This window comes from Chaetodon auriga, chromosome 7, assembly GCF_051107435.1.
Source record: "Chaetodon auriga isolate fChaAug3 chromosome 7, fChaAug3.hap1, whole genome shotgun sequence".
Classification (NCBI taxonomy): Eukaryota; Metazoa; Chordata; class Actinopteri; order Chaetodontiformes; family Chaetodontidae; genus Chaetodon; species Chaetodon auriga.
The window spans coordinates 17,769,631-17,790,371 of record NC_135080.1 but is presented as its reverse complement, the minus strand read 5'-3'; the positions used below and the strand labels follow the sequence as shown (position 1 = coordinate 17,790,371).

At 44.5% G+C, this 20,741-nt stretch overlaps 1 protein-coding gene across 1 annotated transcript; it reads left to right on the top strand.

The window, feature by feature from the left end:
• The first annotated feature begins 1,714 nt into the window (after nt 1-1,714).
• On the top strand, nt 1,715-19,997 carry LOC143323837 (tumor necrosis factor receptor superfamily member 19-like). Its single transcript, XM_076735950.1, has 10 exons — nt 1,715-1,942; nt 2,820-2,911; nt 3,745-3,858; nt 8,579-8,757; nt 8,911-8,996; nt 15,115-15,279; nt 16,871-16,999; nt 17,157-17,259; nt 18,266-18,558; nt 19,152-19,997. Exons 2-10 carry the CDS (start codon nt 2,846-2,848, stop codon nt 19,154-19,156), a joined length of 1,140 nt encoding a protein of 379 aa, XP_076592065.1. The 5' UTR covers nt 1,715-1,942; nt 2,820-2,845; the 3' UTR covers nt 19,157-19,997.
• The last annotated feature ends 744 nt before the right edge of the window (nt 19,998-20,741 follow it).

Sequence of the window (20,741 nt, the reverse complement as noted above, 5' to 3'; positions counted from 1 at the left end):
CAGACATGTACAGTAATTGGCCACTTTTACTGCAGTGCTGAACTTTTGTCCTCTGTGTCTTTGCCTTGGTCCACACACACACACACACACACACACACACACACACACACACACACACACACACACACCAGTGTTCACACAGCATTTTTTTTTTTTTTTTTCAGAGGTGGATATGATCATGTACTTTTGTCTCAACTTGGCTTTTGTCAAATCAATTGATGCTCTTGTTGCAACAATCTTCACAAATTAATTGTGATCTCAAGACACGTTTTAGGAGAGTGAAGACAATATTAGGATTTGTTTGTAGAGAGAGTTTAGGCGTGTAAACACAATCCATTAATAAGTAATGACTATTAACTTCTTATACATCTAGATTTAAAGGAGGCAAGACCAATCAGCAAAAAGTTTGTCTTCACTGGATTCTTCACGGTTAATATCTCTCTTAAAGATATTAACTCACTGGGATTCAATTTTTTTCCAGTGTTGTGTGGATGTTTGAGGTACATAACTTTGTAAGTAGCCCAACTTTGGAAAGAGGAGAAATATATTACATCCTAATACACAAACTAAATGATCTTCATTCATTCATTCATTTATGTATTTGTATCCCTGAATGAAGCGTTTCTTTTCCAGCGTACCCTCACCACTGCAGACAAAATCAGTAATTTGACATTGAACCATGCTCTTCCCCAGCAGATGGGTTAACAAGACAGCTGAAATTCAGCCAATCCTGAAGCAGCACAGTGACGTCATGACATCTGCAGCTCTCAGAGATGAAAGCATCCATAATTAACTTAATGTCGACAACCTCCAAATACATGCAGCTTATACTACAAACCAGCATAACATCAGTGGTGGAAGGAATACTCAGATCTTTTACTTCAGTAAAAGTAGCGAGACCACAGTGTAGAGATACTTTTCAATACTTTAACTCCTACAAGTGAAGTGTTTGCATCAGAATTCACTTAATGACCTTTTTCAGAATAATGTTTTATTATATTACTGGATTCTAAATATTTATACATGAAGGTTTTATTCTAATGCATTTATATACTGTTGGGTAAAGTCTTATCTTTAACTTAATTTATTTATTGATTATGCTTTGTATTATTAATCTGAATCTGCAAACTAATAGTAGTAAGTAAAGTAAGTACCTCAAAACTGTACTCAAGTACAGTACTTTAGTAAATACTTTTCACCACTGCATTACAGGCCATTATGCGTCATGTTTCAGACACAAAGCTTGCTGCTGGTACACCTGTGGTCTGTGTAGTCTGTCACTGAGTCAGCTCTCTGTCACGCTGGTAGATAAAAAGTTGTGCGTGGGGACCGTAGGGGCACCACGAACGACCATTACAGGTCCACGGGCCATTGTTTGAGCACCGCTCGGCTGGTGCTCAAACTTCAGAACACCAACCGCCATGAACCAGCAAAGCCATCAAATAAACACTACACACGCACAGGCGCGCGCGCGCGCACACACACACACACACACACACACACACACACACACACACACACACACGGCGCAGTGACTCCGGTCTTCCTCTTGTGTTTCCACAGTCGGTTGTTTTGTTTCGTGTCCACATGGACTCTCCCAGCTGAATGGAAACGCTCTTATTGATCACAGCGTGCTGGCTGAGCTCAGGCAGCGCCGTGTGACTGGCTCTGTGTGGAACCGGGTCTTTGATGTCGTTCAGACTGATCACAGATCAGATACACGCGCTTCAGATCCATAAAGCCACCCCCTCTCTCCCTCTCTCTCCGCCTTTGATCTGGGCTCTGAGCCTGTCCTCGATCTGCCGCGGCTCCTCTGTGCTGATCTGGGGGCTGGCAGACATGGTGAGCGGACCGGTGCGGGAAACACAGCACCACACCTCTCACCGGTCTGCTTTCGACTATTGACAAGCTCTACTTTGATCAACAGGCGCCTTTTCAGCAGGTAAGAAGAGCTTTTCAAAACATTTTTTAATCAGTTCTGGATAATTAAAGCGTCCGCGACAGAAGATATGGAACAAACATTTGGTTTATTTCAGGGTGCGGGGCTGAACACCAAACCCCCAGACCTACAATGCAGTCTAAACATGATGCACAGTTATTATTGTTATTATTATTATTTCGCTAATGTCGCATAAAGTCAGGAGTTCTTCAGTTTCTCCGTCGCTTCACTCGTCGACTGCACGGACCTGTAGTGATGTTTGCTTGCAGATGTTGGAAACATGGTGACATTATTCTGAGCTTTTAAAACATTTGAACGCACTGGTCCTGTGAAGTCTTCCTCCTGTTGAAGCTCTTTAAGCTGAGGGCTGGGCTGTCAGCCTCTGATGGGACTTTAATCAAACACCATCAATAACTCTGCTACAGTTTGCACGTGCAGTGAGGTTAGTTTTTAATTGGCGCCTCTCAGCCAATAGTCTACCGTCTTTATTCTACATTATATAGATATTTAATCCTTTATAATCCAGTTTGAACCTTTTATTACCCCCTTACTGCTCTAGCTTTAAGGATGGGAATTTCACCTTATTCCACGCTGTATGATAGTGCCACATGTTTTTTCTTCTTCTGTGTGCTTCTTATAATTCACCATTGAAGCTGTATTACAATGACTGGAATATTAAAACCCATGATTCAATGTTTAATGACTACTGAGCTTGCTTGTATCGGTAATAATCCTAATCATTCTGCATTTATTATCTCAGAAAATTCGACCTCACCGAACATGTTTTTCTTCTTGAGAAACCATTTGTTGTGTATAACAGAGAAAAACAATGTGATAACATTCAGAAACTCAGCCCTCTGCTGTTTCGACCCTTTTCCAGCTGCAGTCAACACAGGGCTCATCAAAATGGTCTGGATGTTTCAGCTCACCCTCTCACTTCTGCTCGCAGCGCATGTCATATATTCAACTGTGGTGAGTGAACTTTTCATCAGCGTTTTTGAGCACGAGCGAGCATGAGAATGTGTTGCTTCTGATTTGCTACCAACCTGTTATTAAACAAAATCTATTATTATTATTATTGTGCGCGTAGCTTCTCTGTTGAAGTCTTGTAAACGTTAATGGAAGACACACTCCACCCACACAGAGAACGAGTCCATCTTCTGCTCCATTTCATTTTATTCTGTTCCACTCTGTTTTATTTGAGTGTGAAGGTTCATTCTTGACCAATGGAGTCCAACAAAAAAAAGCCTTAACTCGAGGTCCACTTCCTCGCTTTTTCTGAAGCTGTCAACTGCATTTCACACCTTCTCCGACTGAGCAAACCCCAACTTCTGGAGGGAAGAGTCTGCAAAAAGTGAACTGCAGAGGCTGCAGACACAAACTGCTCACATGAACTTGAACTGCACTGCACTTCAACAGGCAGCTGCTCACACAGGGGTCTATCAGTCTCTTACTGGTAACACTGACAGTGCTGAGGATCATTTTACCTTTCCACGCTGCACTGTCCTCATTGTGTTTGTTATCTAGTCTCTGGTTTTGGCGAACCCTGTATTGTTGCTCTTGACTTAGATTCTGCTTCTGCAGCTCTGCAGTTTTCCCACAGGGCTCATTAAAGCTCTTTTTATCTCACCCCAACAGTATCAGACTTGTTTTCAAGAAGAGTCCAAGGCGAGGGTTGATCCCCTCAAACTATTATAAGAGATTATGATGCATAGCTCGGGATTCAGTCTGCTTTCTCTGCTATGCATGAAAGTGGTGATGAAATGCAGGAATCTAACTGTCACCAAACGACTGTCCCCCCTCAGATTCCTGCGAGAGCCGAGGAGGAGACCAGAGAATGCAGAGAACAGGAGTACAAGGACCGGTTTGGGAACTGTAAACCCTGCAAGCAGTGTGATGCAGGACAGGAGCTATCAAAGGTTGGAAGAAAGCCGTTTTGGATTTCTTCTGTTTTTTATCACCTCACTGTGTTCACTCAGGAGCGTTTTCCACTGAGAGGGAAAAGTATTGTCTCTTTGTTTATTTAGGAAAAGGAACGTGTAGTAACACAAGAGATCCGTAACAGGTCAGTTGAATCGACTTCCTTAAACTGAAAAAACGAAAACAAAAAAAGCGTTGGATGGGATTATTCCTGCGGTGGAAAAAAAAGTGCGTTGAGCTCATGAAAAGAAGGGACATCACTGTTTAGAAAAGCGTGTCTTATCCAGGGAACCAACATTATTTATTACTTCCTCTTTTTCATGCAGAGAACAGCCAAGCCGTTATTAGCTTTTGTAGAACACCGACCCTTCTTTAATCAGTCACACCCATACTTTTGACCTTCTGCAGCTGAATGGCTTCCATTGTTTTTCCCCATTGCACCCTGTCCAACTTATTGTCTTCGCTGTTTGAAGCCAGCCATGCCTAAGCTTGCTGCTCTCTCGACTGGGAATACAGTTTTTTCCACCACCTTAGCCACAGGTTTTTGTGTGCTTTGTACAAACAGGCCTCTGTAGTGTCGGCAGAGGCTTTCCTCTGCGGCAGCAGCTATGCGCCTCCCTTTGCAAGTGCAGGCAGTGATGGAAAGGTGACATATCAAATGCTTATTAAGAAAGATTTTAGTCTTTTGATCCATTCAGTAGCAAATAGCGGTACACCTCAAAACCTGTATCATACGCAGCTTAAAAAAATATTATTACATAAAATAATTTTACCACCCATCACCAACTTTTAAACCATTGGACTAGGCCTTGTTTTTGCTCCCAAAGTGACTGACAGCTCATTCAGTACTTTAATTATAATACACAGACTAACAAACTCCACATATATGATTGGCTAGATCTGGAAAATAAGAACATGACTCGAAGCGAAAGGGCTTGAGAAGAATGTTTCTGCCCTCATAAGCTAATTTTCAGTTCATTATATAAGTTTACATCTTTAACGTTAACGTCAGCCTTATTTAAACAAAGTTCTGCAAATAAAATGGCTGGTAACCTGACTTTAGGTGCACTTACACTCCACTACATCTTTGAGTGCTGGTGAAAAAAACTCTCACCCTTGACATCTGTTGCACACATGCATTTAAGCCCCGTTGCCTTTAATCTCAGCGCACAGAGACATGCACTCTGTGGTTGGTAATACGCTTCAGTAGTCCTCGTGTTGCTCTGCCAGCTCAACAGGCATGAATGCTGCTAGCCACCCTGGGGTCCTGGTTAATAATTGGCTGCCTCATTCTTTCTCTGAAGGTAGCGGGATGTCGGCTCACAGCGGAGACCTCGGCCTGCACTCAGAGAAAGTTTCCCAGAGGCACAATTTCTGATTTGAACTCTGTGTAACCAAGACAATCTGTCCATACTCTGAAAGGCAGCACTGACTGTTGGGAGCGAAGCAGACTTTTGGAGTCACTCTGTGCAGCTGCCATAGAGATCCCAGAGGAATGTGGCCCAGTTTGCTCTGGAAGTTTGCCTCTGGAAGCCGCTCTTAGGCGGGCTGACAAACATCAATTAGCCCCTTCACACTAACTGTAGCTAAAAGAACCACCCAAACAGAGGAAATGTCCATTAAAATCAGTTCTTCTCTTTCAGACATATTTCATTCTAGGTTTCATTCATAGTAAGTTAGTCTCTCGTGTTGTGTCAAGCGTGAAGGAGAAGGGGTGAATTACTTTCCAGTGCATGCTGGAAAACTGCCAGTGGCAAAAAAAATTTAAAAAAAAAGCAGGAACGCAACTTTGATGTGTCAACATCTTGTAGTATGTAGCAAGAGTTTAAGATTTCCTTCAGCCGCACTCGTAGGGCAAAGGACCTTTGGATGCTACTGGCTAAAGACAGAGACAGCGGTGCAAGAAGTGCATAAGCAGCAGAAGTGGCCAGACATTAAAAAAAGAAAAAAAAAAAGGGAAAAAAATCAAATAGAGTAAAACAAAAGTAGTAAGGAGTGTGTTTTGTCCCCGACAGAACACAGCTTTAATTAACATGCATTGTTTTCAGCGTTGTTTCGCTACCAGATCATCTGACTGGCTGCCCCCCATGTGATTGCCTCCTAATCTCAGAAATATCTCTGCGTCTGAACATGCTTCAGGTCCCAGCCAGCTCTCCCCTCTCCCGCCACCGCTCCTCTCCCCTCCACACTGCTGTTGTGCTTGGCAGTCTCACCCAAACCAGATCAGCAGATAGAACAGGGAAATGGGATGTTAAGCATCTGCTTTCTTTGGACGGCTTTGACGTGAAATCACCTTAAAGTACAGCACGGAAATGTGTAGCATACACATAATCTAAGATGTACCTGCAGAGAAACATGAAAATATTGTCCCTCAGCTGCGAGCAGATGTACGTCATAGAGAGTTAACTTGCCTCCTTTTGTTTGTGTGCGCGTTTTGCAATCATTGCATCCCCTCTCATCTGAAAATCTGCTATTTTCAAGGAGGTTTAACAGACTGAATGTGATCTTCTGTCGATATTGGTGTCTGTTTTATGGCAGCTGCGTGTTGGGAAAGGCTTATACATTGTGTATTCACCTTTTCATATAATAATAACTTCAACATCACAGATTACCACAGAGCATAGTTCTTCTTTCAGCTGCTCCGTTGCTCGCTGAGCGCAGGCTGTCAGCTCTGTTGAGCTTTGTTAGCAGAGATAAAAGAAGACAGAGATCACTCCTTGATGATCTGTGCTGCCTGGATCAGAGGGCCAGAAGTTGGCTGCATTCTCCTTTTGTTTCAGTGCTCTGACCTGCTGTGTCTACGTGGCATCAGCCCCCATCCTGCCAGGCGGCGCCCCACAGGCAGAGCTTGTGCCAGTGCTGGGCTTAGCGGGGGCGAATGGTGCCGGGGCCCCTTCCTTCATGTGGAAGTGGGTCACAGAACCACTGTGAGGTACCCTGGAGTGGCTGGGCCCACAGCACGTTCTGCAGAACCAGTTTTAGGGTTATGGTACTTTCCAGCCTCCCCTGGCTCAGTCCGAGCTTTATTCCCCTTAGACAGGCCAGATCTTGGCTTGCAAAAGTGGGCGGCCGAGTCTTCTTTAGGCCTCTTTATCACTCATCAGCCACCCCCTCTCTGTTTCTCACTCTTTCTCTGTCTCTTGCCTTCCCTTCCTATGTCCCCCCCCCACCACCACCACCACCTCCACTGTTCCCTGCCCTGCTGGAGAGCAAGGCCTTATATGGAGAGTTCATAACAACAGCTGCAATAGTCCAGCCCTCGCTGGTCCACCTCGGGCCCAGGCGTGGCCCAAGGGTTCAATGTCAGGCTCACATGTGTTTGGCTGGAAGGACTGAAATCCTCATCTTCTGTCCCGACTCTGCGCTGCCATCACACCATCACATCTTTGCCCCTCACCTCCCCTTTTCATTTCTCGCCAGCCTGCTTCCCCAACCCCCATATCATACTCTTGTGCCCACATTCCAGCAGGACTGCATGCCCGGGCAGTGAAACGGGACACGGGCGAGGAGAGAAGAGAGGAGAGAAGCCGTGTTTGAAGCTGGCCTTCACTTTAATGATATATGAGCACCCCCTATGACCAACACCACCATCCTGTCTATCCCCCTGGCTTTGGATTGAAGTGTGGCGATACTGGACAACAGGAGGGCAGCTGCTATGGAGCTGATAATGAATGATCAATGTATGATGTCAGCCCTGCAGGGTCTTTTCACTCGGTGTGCTGTACAGTCATATCGGCTGTCATGTAAATGTCCGTTTTGTCATTGAGGTCGCCAGTCTTTCAACATCATTTTTAGGCCTGTGACAGAGAAGCAATTAGGATAGAGACAAAACAAGAGTAACACTGGCAGAGGGAAATGAACAGCTGGAGTCATAATCAGAATTATTAATACATCTGTGGTTAATTCAGTGTTGAGTTTGGGTTCCTCTCACTAGAAATGTTGAATTTTGCTTCTAAACTAGGGCAGACTTCTGTGTTTCTACATTGCCAGTTGCTGTATAGAATGGGAACGTAATGTTAAATCTGAAATACAGTTAATCTGCCAACCAAACAAGATACATATCTGATCTTCCTTCTATATTTTTAGCCATAGAAAACTGTGCGTAAATGTCTTACATTTTATGTTCTTCTAAAAAAATATCTTTCATAATTTAAATTTGGCTTGGTTCAGGTGAAAAAAAAAATCCTCTGAAGGTGGCTCAGCATGAGATCAGTCACACAGTAGCAGGACGCTGTGCTTTTAAAATGCACTTTCAATTGTTGAACACAAAAAGTATTCATCTTATTTTCTCCATATACCTCTCCATAATCCTTGCCCCCTTCCTCAAGCGTTTCCTTTGCTTGCTGGCCTCTCAATCAACGGGACACTCACTGAGTCTACTTGGAGAGGCAGTCGCACAAAAACACAGCAATAAACTTGCAATAATACAACAGTGGGTGTCCCCCAGGCCCTTTATTATTCAAATGCCTGGCCTTTCTGGGTCTTGCAGCGGAAGGCTGCTCATTCATACTGAGAGAGTCAGGGAGATTATTGCCAGTGTAAGATGGACTCGCAAAAGAAGCAAGCCATTGTTCTCCTCTGATCCCGCAAGCCAAGATCATTCTTTAATTCCAGACCCCCGGTAGTCCACATTCAAGCCCCCTTTTCACCAGCTGCACATCTCCCTAAACCGCCGACCCCACCTCTTACCCGGTGTATTTCTCCCGTTAATCCTCACAGGAATGTGGCTTTGGTTATGGAGAGGATGCCCGGTGCGTGCCCTGCCGGAGCAGCCGCTTCAAAGAGGACCGGAGCCTGCAGAAGTGCAAGCCCTGCCTGGACTGTGGACTCATCAACCGCTTCCAGAAGGGCAACTGTTCCACCACGAGCAACGCCGTGTGTGGCGACTGTCTGCCGGGGTGAGAGGACACACTTATTTCCACCACACAGTCGTGTTATTGATTAAAATTGATTTTTCACAATAGTAGTCACACCAGTCTCATTAATATGTAACAGTATGAACTGTGTTTGCTGGTCCTGTGTTAAAACATGAAACTTTGTGTCTTCAACAGATATTACAGGAAGACAAAATTAAGTGGTTTCCAAGACATGGAGTGCATACCCTGTGGGGACCCTCCGCCTCCGTACGAGCCTCACTGTAAGCACCTTTCCTTTCTTTTACCTCTTCTAACAGTTGGCCTAACATCAGTGGGGCATTCTGTTAAATGCTCCCATGAATGCAGGCTATTCATCCCAGCCCACAATAGCTGATGTTTTAAGATGAAACAACAGGGATACAATAGTCTAAAAGCAAACACCACCAGCTACAGCACACTATTGAACTCCTAGCCAAATCCTGCTCGAACCAAAACTCAGGCTGCAGTGCCACAACAAAGCCTGTACACACACAACATGCCAGCACAAGGTGCTCGGAGTAACCAGAACCACAGCCTTTAAAGGGTGGAGCGAGCCATAGTTCATTCACTAAGTCTCGCTGAGCCGAGCGGCTATGCTATATGTGCAAATAAATGCTTGGATTTACAAGCTGAGCAGTTGAAAAGCTGAAATGGATACCGCTAACATAATGCTGGATTTGCCAACACTGGATTATATTAGCTCAGAACATGTCACTCATTTTTAGCACTCAATTTGGATTAAATGAGCAAACTTCCTCGAACAAAACCTCCATTGATATTTGGAGACAAAAACGTGCCTCCATAGAATTTTTAAAAAATGGCCGCGCTCCTCTACGTGGCTTTGTTTCAGCACCAGGGCAAACACGACAGCGAGGGCGCTCAAGTAGCATAATTTATTACCTTTTGTGCAGATCCGTCATGCGAAAAGCAGACAGGAGGTGTGTTACAGTATGTTCACAAAGCAGGGCTCGTATTCCAGTAGGCTACAGATCCAATTAACTTGTGTCTCCTGGCCATTAGAAGTAGTTAACTTCAACCTTATGATTTCAGGTTTCCACATAAAACCAACAGGCGAGTGAACTTATACCTTTGGTAATTGAGTGTGACTTCCTGATGGCAGAGGAGGCTGCAGCTGTTTTTAGAGGAGGGTTTTGGCAGCGTGAGCGTCAGAGCGGTCCCAGCCAGGTTTAGCAGCCCTGTGTTAAATAAATGGAGACAGTTCTGGGATAAGTAAAAAAAAAACATGTTTGTTTTATGCTCACAGGCCCCAAAATGTAAAGAATCGTGGTTTCATCAGAGCATCCGCTGTTGGAGTGTCTTGATTTAAGCAAATATGTTGTCGCAAGCAGTGTTACTGTTTGTGAAATGAACGCTGGCTTTGGGACAACTGGCCTCCCTCTGTCTGCTCATTTGTCCATCTGCGCAGCTTCCCGTTTTGATACTGGAGGAGGCCTGCGAAACAAAATGGCCATTGTGTCTGAGAGCATAGCTGGTTGTTCGCTTCCACGGGGACTCTGAGCGGAGCATTTCCAAATGTTTGAAAGTCTCGCTCCCTCCCTCCAGTGTTATCTTGAGGAGGGTGGTGAAAACTTAAAGGGCAGATCATTCTAATAGGCCACACTGGCCCGGGGCAATGGTGCAGCTGTGCAGGGGAAGCAGTCTCCGTCTGGGTGGACTGTAAATCTTAAAGCACCCCTCCTTTCTTCTCCTCCCTTTCCCCCCGGTGGCTTTGTGGGGCCGAGTAAAAACGAGATTGTGTTTTATGGATTCCTTCAGCCTCTTTAATGTGTTTCATCTGCTGGAGTTTCTCACTGTCACGGTAGATCTCGCAGAGCCCACCGGACCACGCTAACACACACAGACAGATGCATACTCACACACATGGAAAGAATCCTACCTGCTCTTTTTAGCTTATCTCTGTATCGCTTTGCTTTTCCCAACTGGACTCACTCAAAGTCAGATGGGAATTTCGCCCGTCTTTGTTCAGTGTAAGGTGGCGGGGGTTTGAAACGCAGCCATGAAACATCGCTGCTCTTTGATGTTTCAGGCGGGATGTTCCACCTTTCACCAATAGTTTCAAGAAATGGGGCAAATAGCTACCACTTATCATTTTTTACATGCTGCTGACCTCATGATGAGGACGATCCAGAGGAAACATGAACCAACAAGCCTCTGTCCCCGCTGCTAACCTCAACACTCCATCTTGTAACATGGTATGCTCGCTGACTTCAAAGCTTCGTGCAGTCAGTCCTCACCACAGAGGGCACAAAATATACCAGGCTGGCAAAGGTGAGGGGAAACATTCCCAACTCCAGCTGCCTGCCAGCAAATCAAACCGACCGTCAGACTCCTGTTCACAGTGCCACTCAGATGTCAGCAGCTGGAATGATCCGTTTATCCTCACTGCTGTCTTAATCAAGTCATCACGCAATTATCGAACCACAGCCTCGCAGCATAATGATGCTTGGTGTTGCCACATTACAAGTAGTGATGATTATGAAGTGTTTTAAAACAAACACGACACCGTGGGTGTCACCATTTTGGATGCTATAAATCATCCCAGCAGACGTATCCAGTCTCAGTCTCAAAGAAAGCAAAGAAGGCGATTCAATATGTTGTCTGTTACAGCTCCTTTAATAATGCTCCCCGAGAGATGCGAGGTCGTAGGCACCAGAAGTTTAAAATGAGCTCCCGTGAAGGTGTTTTCGTGCAGAATATTTGCACCAGATGCTCTCAGACTTTGGCTGAAAAGAGGGAGTCATGATCACAAACAGATGATAAGATGCACATAAACTCAAACATTACATATTCTGCCTGAAATGGCATCAAATCAACAAGGCGTCTAAGCTGTTACATCTTTGAAAGCCAGAGTGAACAGATTAAGTCCCTTGTTTATATACAGTGTTCCCTGAATTACATGCGCTTTTTGAATGTGTTCAGAAGTTGCTCATGTTAGTCAAACGACTGACTGCAGACACCAAATAAAGAGCGTGTTCCTGGAGGGACTCAAAGGTTTGCTTATCGCATGCAGTCGTCTCTTCACCGTGAGCCCAGTCCTCCTGAAGAGCCTCTTAAAAGAACACAGACAAACGGCAAAGATCCGTCTGAGGTGTAAAGAAGAGCTCCTTTTATTTCAAGTATGTGGCTTTGCATAAAGTCAACAGGCGGGGAGTCTATGAAAGGCTGCGGTTTATTGGTCGGGTTTGTGTGGAGATAATATCGGCAGGTGAGGTCTCTTCAATGGACCAGTGTTTATCTGCGTTCGCTGCAGCTGCTGGGCCTCTGATAACAGGCTGCCTTTGTGCTGCGGGGCAGATGATGCCCACCTTGAATGAGTCCAATTCGATCTTGACAGCGCCGACCACATGTAAACACGATGGTCAATACACTTCAGTTTACATGTGTGCGAAGATTATTATGTCGATCCCTGCTCTGAAGGCTCATTGTGAGTCTCAAACGCGAATACAAATCATGGAGGCGTGTCATCCTGAGAAACACGACACCATATTTTTAGATCCAGTTTACTGTTGTTTTAATTTACGAATGTTCACTTGTGTTAAAAACTTAGCAGCCTAATTGTACTCGGAGCTTTTCAATAGAAATATCCCTCTATAAATTATTCAGAGCAGCTCTAGTGATTTTAGCTGTCTTGTTGTTGGCAGCTGGAACAGTTTTTTAAGATCTGGCACTGAAATGTAGCAGTTTCTTTTATTAACGAGCAATATGTTTTTGGCATTATGGGCTTTTCTGTGCTTGTATCCTTTATTGTGCCCTCTGGGTCAAACTAAGTGTGGAAGCGCTGCTTTGAGGATTTTTTTTTTTTTTTTTTTTTATCTTTTCTTTCCCCTCAGAAGGAATGTTAAAATACCCTTATCCCCCGTCTGACTGAATAAAAAAACTGCCAAAGCTAAAGTAATGTTTACATTGCATAACAAAGAGCTCTTGGATGTGAAAAGGTTCAAACCAGTTCCCTTTATGATTAATGTGCTGAAAAGCAAACAGCGGGCCTGGCTGAAAAAGATTTTCTCAAACAAAAACTCATTCATTTTATTTGCTGTTTCTTTTCTTCCCATGTGTTGTGAAGTCGTCCCGCGGTGTCACAGCAGCGTACTCCTACTGTTGTCCCACCCATGCCCTCTCTATCACACATGCATTGATCAGGAAAATTGTGTTTGATCGCCGATAATGATCAGAGGCGATTATGTTAAGCCTTATGTACCTAGCCTCAGAGAGAAATGCCAGTCACTTTGAGAATCCAGGCGTGCTACTGTTTGTTCTCCAATCCCTGTTAAAGCTACACTCCGGAGAGGCTGTCATGTGAGGACGTGCAGCTCATGCTGATGTAACGCAGCTCCCTGATCTTTCAGTTATCGCACAGGATGTCTGGAAAGTCACCGTGTCTTTGTATACAATTTGTGTGTGATGAACAGCTGCGGAGGATCACTAATGTGCTGCTGCAGATGTTTAGAGCTCAATAACTCCCGGGTAAATCCAGAAAGCCGCACGATTTGTTCACGTCACGGTTCAGTCTCAAGCTGTAGTCAGAAATAGAAGGACTTGGTGCTCGCTCGGACGATCCCAGACAAGTGGAGTTGTTTTCGTTGGAAATTTCATGTCACCTATCAGAGACTGTCGAGTAATTAGACACACCAGTGATTCTCCCGAACACTGAGTGATGTCTCCTCCGCTGGAATGTGAGGGATTCATCTGAATGGTATTTTCCCCCTCAGAGTATGTTTCACTGCATTACTGTGATTGTGTTACTATGTTAAAGGTTCAGTGTGGAGGATTTAGCGGGATCTATTGGCAATAATGGAATCTAATATTAATAAGTTTTCATTTGTGTGTACCTGAAGATAAGAAGTGTGTTTTTAATCCAGAATGGACAAACCAAACTGGTTGTAGAGAGCAACTTTCTGGTTTTTCACGGTTTTAGAGGCCGCTGTAGGGAAGGGTGAGGCGAGGGATGTTCTGTTGGTTGCAATCTGCAACCTCACCACTAAAGGCCTAAATCCTACACACTGGTCCTTTAAAGGGCCAGTAGTTTGTTCGATAGAGACCATAAAAAAACAGCTAAAAGAGAGAGAATACTGGGCTTACATTTATCAGGTGGACACACACATGACTCCACATGAACGCTTAAGGTGACCAATGGCTGCTAGACATGCTGTCAACAGGCAACTTTATAATGCGTTGTTTACAACTTGTTCTACTGCTTCCAAGCGGCCAAAAAAAATAAAGATCAAGTAATGCAGCTTTAGACAGGATCAGAAAATGTGGACAACTCATACTTGTCTTTTTTCTTTTTTAAACATGTGAGAGTGATTGAAGGCACCAGTTGTGTTTTGAATTTCGTTGCTCTTTTGTTTACATGTGAATCGGCTATTGTGCCTTTATCTCTGATGAGCGCTTGAAAGGATAATTACATGTAGCCGAAGCCAGATTTTTCACACCCGAGTGCCAGGACATCTGTCTTACGTTGTGATGTCTCGCGTTAAGCCGTATTAAACCCTGATGTTCTGTGTTTGTGAGAACTTGTATAACGCTGAGCAGCATTCTCGAGGCCAAATGTGTTTATATGAGAGCGTGAAGGGGTCCTGAAGGCGGGGCACGTGGTGACATCACGCTTCCCCTCAGGCAGGAGGAGAGCTGTTTCACAGCAGCTTAATCGTGAAATCTGTGCATGTGCACACAGCTCAACCCCACACACACAATGACACACAGAAGTTAAAAAATGACGTCCTATGTCTTTGGTTGGTCCCTATGCTGAAGGAGAGAAGGAAGGGAGCTTTGAAGCACCTTTCCTTCGCATCATTTCACCCAGTTGGGAACACACTCGTATCTGACCCAGTTCAAAAGCCTGACCAGCATGTCTGCCTCCTGATTTCTGGGCTGAGTGATTAGCATGTGAGCGAGCCTGGGGGCAGATGGGGGGTGAAATGTCTGTAAATCATCTTCTGGGGGGAAGGAGACAGAGGCAGATAAAGAGAGAATCCACCACAGGCACTTTGTCTTTGAACTCCTCTGCTTATTTCATTAGACTTCAGCAAAGAGATCACTGGCTCAAGGCAAAAAGGGATAAATTGTCTCACGTTACCTGATTCTGATTGGCTGAGGAGTGTCGGATAGTATGAAGTAACTGCACATGTGTTATCTCCTGTCTTTTTCACAGCCGCTATTCGTGAGAGATACGTTGTTGTGTCTTAAAACTCTCAATTTAGGTTGTTTACTCTGGTCTAATATGTTAAAGCCACTCATGACCTAAACCATGTGATCATATCAATCATACAGTCATGTGGTCAATCAAAGAATCATTTGCGTCATTCAGCTATAATAAACATCCTCTGTGTCCTCTCACAGGCAGCGGGCGAGTGAACCTGGTGCCGCTACCTGCGGTGGTGACCAGCCCGCGGGACATGGCCCTGGCCGCGGTCATCTGCAGCGCTCTGGCCACCGTGCTGCTGGCCCTGCTGGTCCTCTGTGTCATCTACTGCAAGAGACAGCTGCTGGAGAAGAAGCCCAGCGGTGAGTATCTGCACTTCACCTTTTCAGTGTGTGTCTGAAATCAGGACAGGTGCATTCAGTAGATGCAGAGAAAGCGGAGCGTGGTAAAAAAGAGCCGGAGCGTTAGGGGCTTCTTTGAAGCATTTTACTAATTAGTGGTGCGTTGGTGCAATGTATGCAGTCCAGACCAATGCAGAGGCCTACAGTTAGGCTCACATTTTAACACTAGAAAGACTTTTTATGCACCACTGCAACTGCTTTCTATGGAGGCAGTGTGTTTTTCACAAGCCAGGGGTTGCATGTGGTTCTATGTGGTGAGCGCTGAACTTTGAACCCCCTTGCAGGTGCAGGCATTTCAACGCACAGCCAATGAATCTCCAGTACATTTTGTCCTCTCATCAAGAAGCTCATGCTTCACCATGTACTCCACAACATTCAGTCATCAGACAGACATGGTGATAAGTAATCCCAAATGTGCCACTCGCTTGTGTGCAGTCTTTTTTTCATTTCCCAGTGCACTGCAGAGGTTACAACACCGAACTTTTAATGCATCAATGTTTGTGAGCTCCACTGATGCATCCCTTCATAAGTTAAAGATCACATACATTTGGATGAGCATGATTTCATCGCTTTTTTGTTAACTACACAAACACGGTGCCAGTTCATCTCTCAGTTGTGATCTCCAGTGTTAAGCCTTATTAAACCCCGATGTTGCATATTTGTGGGAACTTGTATAATGAGGAGCATTCTCGAGGCCAAAAGTGTTTGAGTATGTGAAACATCCTGAGGCAAAGAATTAATGACATCACGTTTCCCCGGTAAGCTCGTCTGAAACAAAGAGTGTGGTACAAGTTACCAAGGCGTTACCAGCTCTGTGTTTTTCTCACTGTGACAGTGTGAAGTGAAATATTCTGCCAGTAGTTTCACTCAGCACAAACACGCACCCCACCCTTCACCCAAGCTGCTACAAAACGCTAACACAGTTGTTTTTGAAATTATACAAAGGAATTTTAATCGGCCTCATGGACCCGAGGGTTGTTCGGCATTTCCCAACACATAAGAGAGCATGTAAGTTCAGTCAGATAAACATCACAACCAGAGCTGCGAGGACTTCACCTGACAGCAGCAATTACACACACACACACACACACACACACACACACACACACACACACACACAGTAAAACAAACTCCAGACTGGGCTCCGTTGTTATTCTTAATAGGGAAGAAGCATTTTTTCTATAAAATTAATAAAGCATTCCTTTATAAAGAGCTTCATAGATGGTTAATATGTCTTTCAGTCATGCTTTATAAGCCATTAATAGAACCAAAGTGTGTGTTGCCAGCGTGTGAAAATTTTCTTGGCTGCTGTTTATCCCTTTTGTTTGGTAATATGAAAATCCATCCAAGTTTTTTCACAACCTCGCAACCTGAAAGCTGTTCTTTTTAATGGCTTCTGGCTGATCTATGGAGCATTAGTAAACAAATTAACCATTAATTTCTTAGATTATATCTTATTATTATTAAAGTGGGACCAGTAGAACACCTCTGCACTGGGTCATGGTTGTTGTGTGTGTATCAGTGGTTGATTGTCTCCAACATGTGTCCTCAGCGGCCTCTCTCAGGTCCCAGGATTGTCCCTACAGTGGAGCAGAGCTGTCCTGCCTGGACCCGCGCTGGCTCCATGACTTCCCTCAGAGGCCCTGCTGCCAGTGCCACCTGGGCCCCGGACACACCTGTGGTAGGTTGTGCTTCAGACTAAAGAGATTTTACACTACAGCTGTGTTTTGGTATCAAACCACTGATGACTGTAAGGAAAGTATTGTGTTCCAACTTCAGTGATGGACCATAGAGTGGCCTCATTACATACATTATATATGTATGTGTGTGATTTTCAGGTCCAGTCCACCTGATCCCATCTCTGTGCTGTGATGAGAGTTGCAGTCTGGGTCGCAGCCACGACAACAGTCCCTTCCAGTCCCAGATGAGCCTCAGTGACGGGTGAGGATCGTTGATGAGGACGAACAGACACAAAACTGTGACTGACATTTTTAATTCGTAAGAATTTTAGAGAACACTTTATATTATAAAGTAAATGTAGGTAAATATATTCACCATTAACTATTTGTTTATTAGCATTAATGTTAAAACATATTGGCTCGTTATAAAACACTTATCAATGCTTTTTTCTGTAGGACCATATTGTACAACTACTTCATCATTCACAAAGAGATTTCCCTCAATAACCTCCTAATTACTGCTTACTGATAGTGAGTAAGGAAACTGTTGTCCATGAATTACAATCTAAATAACCTAACGCTAACACTTAATAACCCTAACCCCCAGCCTAAGGCTGCTTTATAAGTGCTTTATAATGAGTAAGAAAGAGCCAATAAGCTACTAATATCCATGTTAATAAGCAGCTATTTAATGTTGAATATGTTCACCTTAATATAAAGTGTTGCCTCATTTTTCTTCCCTTTTAAAGAATATCCCACCTGTACATATTACATGTACTACATTACCACTGAACACGACACGGTGTTTGGTGAACACCATGACTGCAAACAGTTTTCAGCCCAGAGAGGAAATGACTATAAAACTCGACAATGTTGGCACAAAGATGTTTGCTGACTGCCCTGAACCTTTACAGCCACTCAACAAACAAAATAAAAGTACAGTTATATACACAATTGCATGCCTTTGCAATGAAATTATGTAACATGTTGCTCGACATATAGACGACGGTTATGGAACGTACTTCAGTGTGAACTTCACATAACGTCATTCTCCATCAGCTAGTGATTGGTAGGTACGCCAACAGCAAACCTGGGAGCAGCAGGCAGCTAAACCCATAACAGCTCTGTTGCTGTAGACATAATTTCATGTGGTTAATTAGACTCTTTGATGCTCTGACAACAAAGGCACTTCACATAGAAATGAAAGGCCGCAGGGTGTGGCTGTGAACATTCATGGTGATAACAGCTGTCTTTATTCGGCTCCCCAGAAACACAAACCAGGATGAGGAGGGCGCCCTGACGCAGCTGGGAGGACGCCCAGAGTCTGTCTGCAAAGAGGACGGTGGCACGAGAGCGGCTTCAGAGCCCGCAGAGGGTTTGGGGCTGCCGCAGTGCAACGCCGAGCCTGCAGGGAGGCCGGAGGTAGTCGAAGAGGAGGAGGATGATGAGGAGGAAGAAGGGTGCAGATCAAGGGAGAATTCACCTGAGAGGGTCAGGCAGAGCTACAGTGACACTGTGACAGATGCACTTCTTCCCAAACAGCACTCCCCTGGTCAGGAAGGTGAGCTGACACATTGCTCCCACTGCAAAACTCCATAAACCGATAGATTATTTTGCACTATTTTCATTTTCAAGACACAAAACTGCACACGTATTTCTACTGAGGCCCTATGGTTTGCTCATCACGTCCCTGGATGTGCATCAGTTTTCCTCATGCATGTTTCGAAAGGTGTGTTAAGACACTCCTGTAGGATTTCAGATGAGTTGCCTCAAAGCAAACTGCTAAACGCTTCGCTGATTCTTAGGAGTGTCAAGCAAAGAGGGAAGTATGTGAGAGCAAACTACAAAGAACCAACCGAAAACACACACAAAATACATATTACACTATTAATTTCATCAGATGTTAACAGAGTAAATCAGAGATCAATCAAACTGCTGCATGTAGTTTTCCTGTAACCATTGTTTCGCAACACATCGGGCTCCTCTTGGGACGTTGCTGTGCGTGTGTGTCCATGAAGAGCAGCTGGTAAAAGAAGCCGAGAGCTCTTTGATGTAGACAAGACTATCCTGTTTTATGTCGGCCCCTGGCTGGCTCCGGGTAGATCCGTTACTAATCACTGCGTGTCTGTGTTCCTCTTCCTGCTCTCTTTCCAGGATGACATGGATTTCTTTGGCTCGTGTTCCAACCTTGAACCACCCCGAACTCAACAACAGCCGCGGCCAGATCCCATATCAGATTACTCTCTAGCCCCCCCCCCCCCACACACACACACACACAGACGAGCAGCAGCCACTCTCAAGTGTGGTCGCGCCGCCCCTTTGAAATGCCTGCCGCTGACCTCGGAGCCCCTCGTCAAAGGGTCCAAACAGAATATGTACATACATGCAAACAAAAGCACTGCTGAGGAAAAGCAAAGCATGCGGGCAAAGGCATACACACACACACACACACACACACACACACACACACACACACACACACACACACACACACACACACACACACACACACACACACACACACATAATGTGAACTTGCTGGCCCAGAAGGTGAAACTGAATGAAGTTCAAAGGTCGAGGAGTATTGACTTGATACCGCGGAGCAAAGTGAATCAAAATGAGCCTCTGCGCCGCTTTGAGAATGTCTCGCATCTTCACATGTAGGAGAACGTAAAGTGTACCGCTGATCTAGCAGCTGGTGTTATGAAGCTTTTGTGTGTAAAAGTTGTAAAATTAGAGGCGTGAAGAAAAGTGTGATTGTGTTGCACATTGAAGACAATCTTGATGATACGGAACAAGTTAAGACGAGGAATGTTTAAAGTGATAACTGTGCTGTAGATACTGTAAAATATTAAATAGGTCAATATTTTTGTAACATAGACATGACTGACAATATGTTTGCCTTTCTGCCCCCAGTTATAGTGTTGATGGTTGTGAATGGTCACTTCCACATTTTTTTTTTCTTTGTAAATAAACCACTTGAACAAGTTTACGAACTTACTGACATTTATATTCACTCAGTTCATTAAATCAAGCCATTTATGAACACTCCTCCACAGACACTCATGCATAAACAATGTTTCACAATCGACTGACATATCCTGGCTGTCTCAAGTTGGCTTTTAGCTCCAAAAAACGCTGAATCCTACACTTCCCATGATGCAACTCTAGAGTTGGCATGATTACCCGATCAACAAATAAACTTGATAAGTTTCCAACTATTTTGATAACTTTTTAATCTCTCGGTGGCAAAAAACCACAAGAGTCAGACAAAACAAGCATTCTATGAGTTTAGCCTCACAGATAAAACCTGGGTGGTCAAAATAATAGGAACACCTGTCAGTAAATCTGTTTTCCACTGGGTGAATAGTACTCCTGTTTATTGTGATGTGTAAAATTGATGGAGAGCCCCTTCAAGTCTAATGAATCCCTATGAACACAATCATGAACACTAAGTTCAACTGAAGTGCAGCCACAGTCTGTGCTGATATAAAAATGCCTCGGGTTCAACTGGAAATAGATCAGGAACGTTAAAAAACACCTGAAATGACAGTAGAGTCATGTTGGAGACTGTGTTGCGGCCCGTGTGGTTCGAGCCACCCAGCTCGCTGTCTCTCTCTCCGATGGCGTGTTCACACCTTCAATAACCGTGCAGAGCTGCTCCTCGCTGCCTGCCTCGGGTCTCATATCGGAGCTCGGCAAGCAAGGACATTGTTGCAGGGAGCAGCTGCTCGCATCTGTTGA

Excerpts from the sequence above, each read along its gene's own strand:
- LOC143323837 (XM_076735950.1), top strand. The coding sequence starts at position 2,846 with ATGGTCTGGATGTTTCAGCTCACCCTCTCACTTCTGCTCGCAGCGCAT. Across the intron at positions 15,280-16,870 it reads GCTGGAGAAGAAGCCCAGCG|CGGCCTCTCTCAGGTCCCAG; the intron begins GTGAGTATCTGC and ends ATGTGTCCTCAG. Across the intron at positions 17,000-17,156 it reads GGGCCCCGGACACACCTGTG|GTCCAGTCCACCTGATCCCA; the intron begins GTAGGTTGTGCT and ends TGTGATTTTCAG.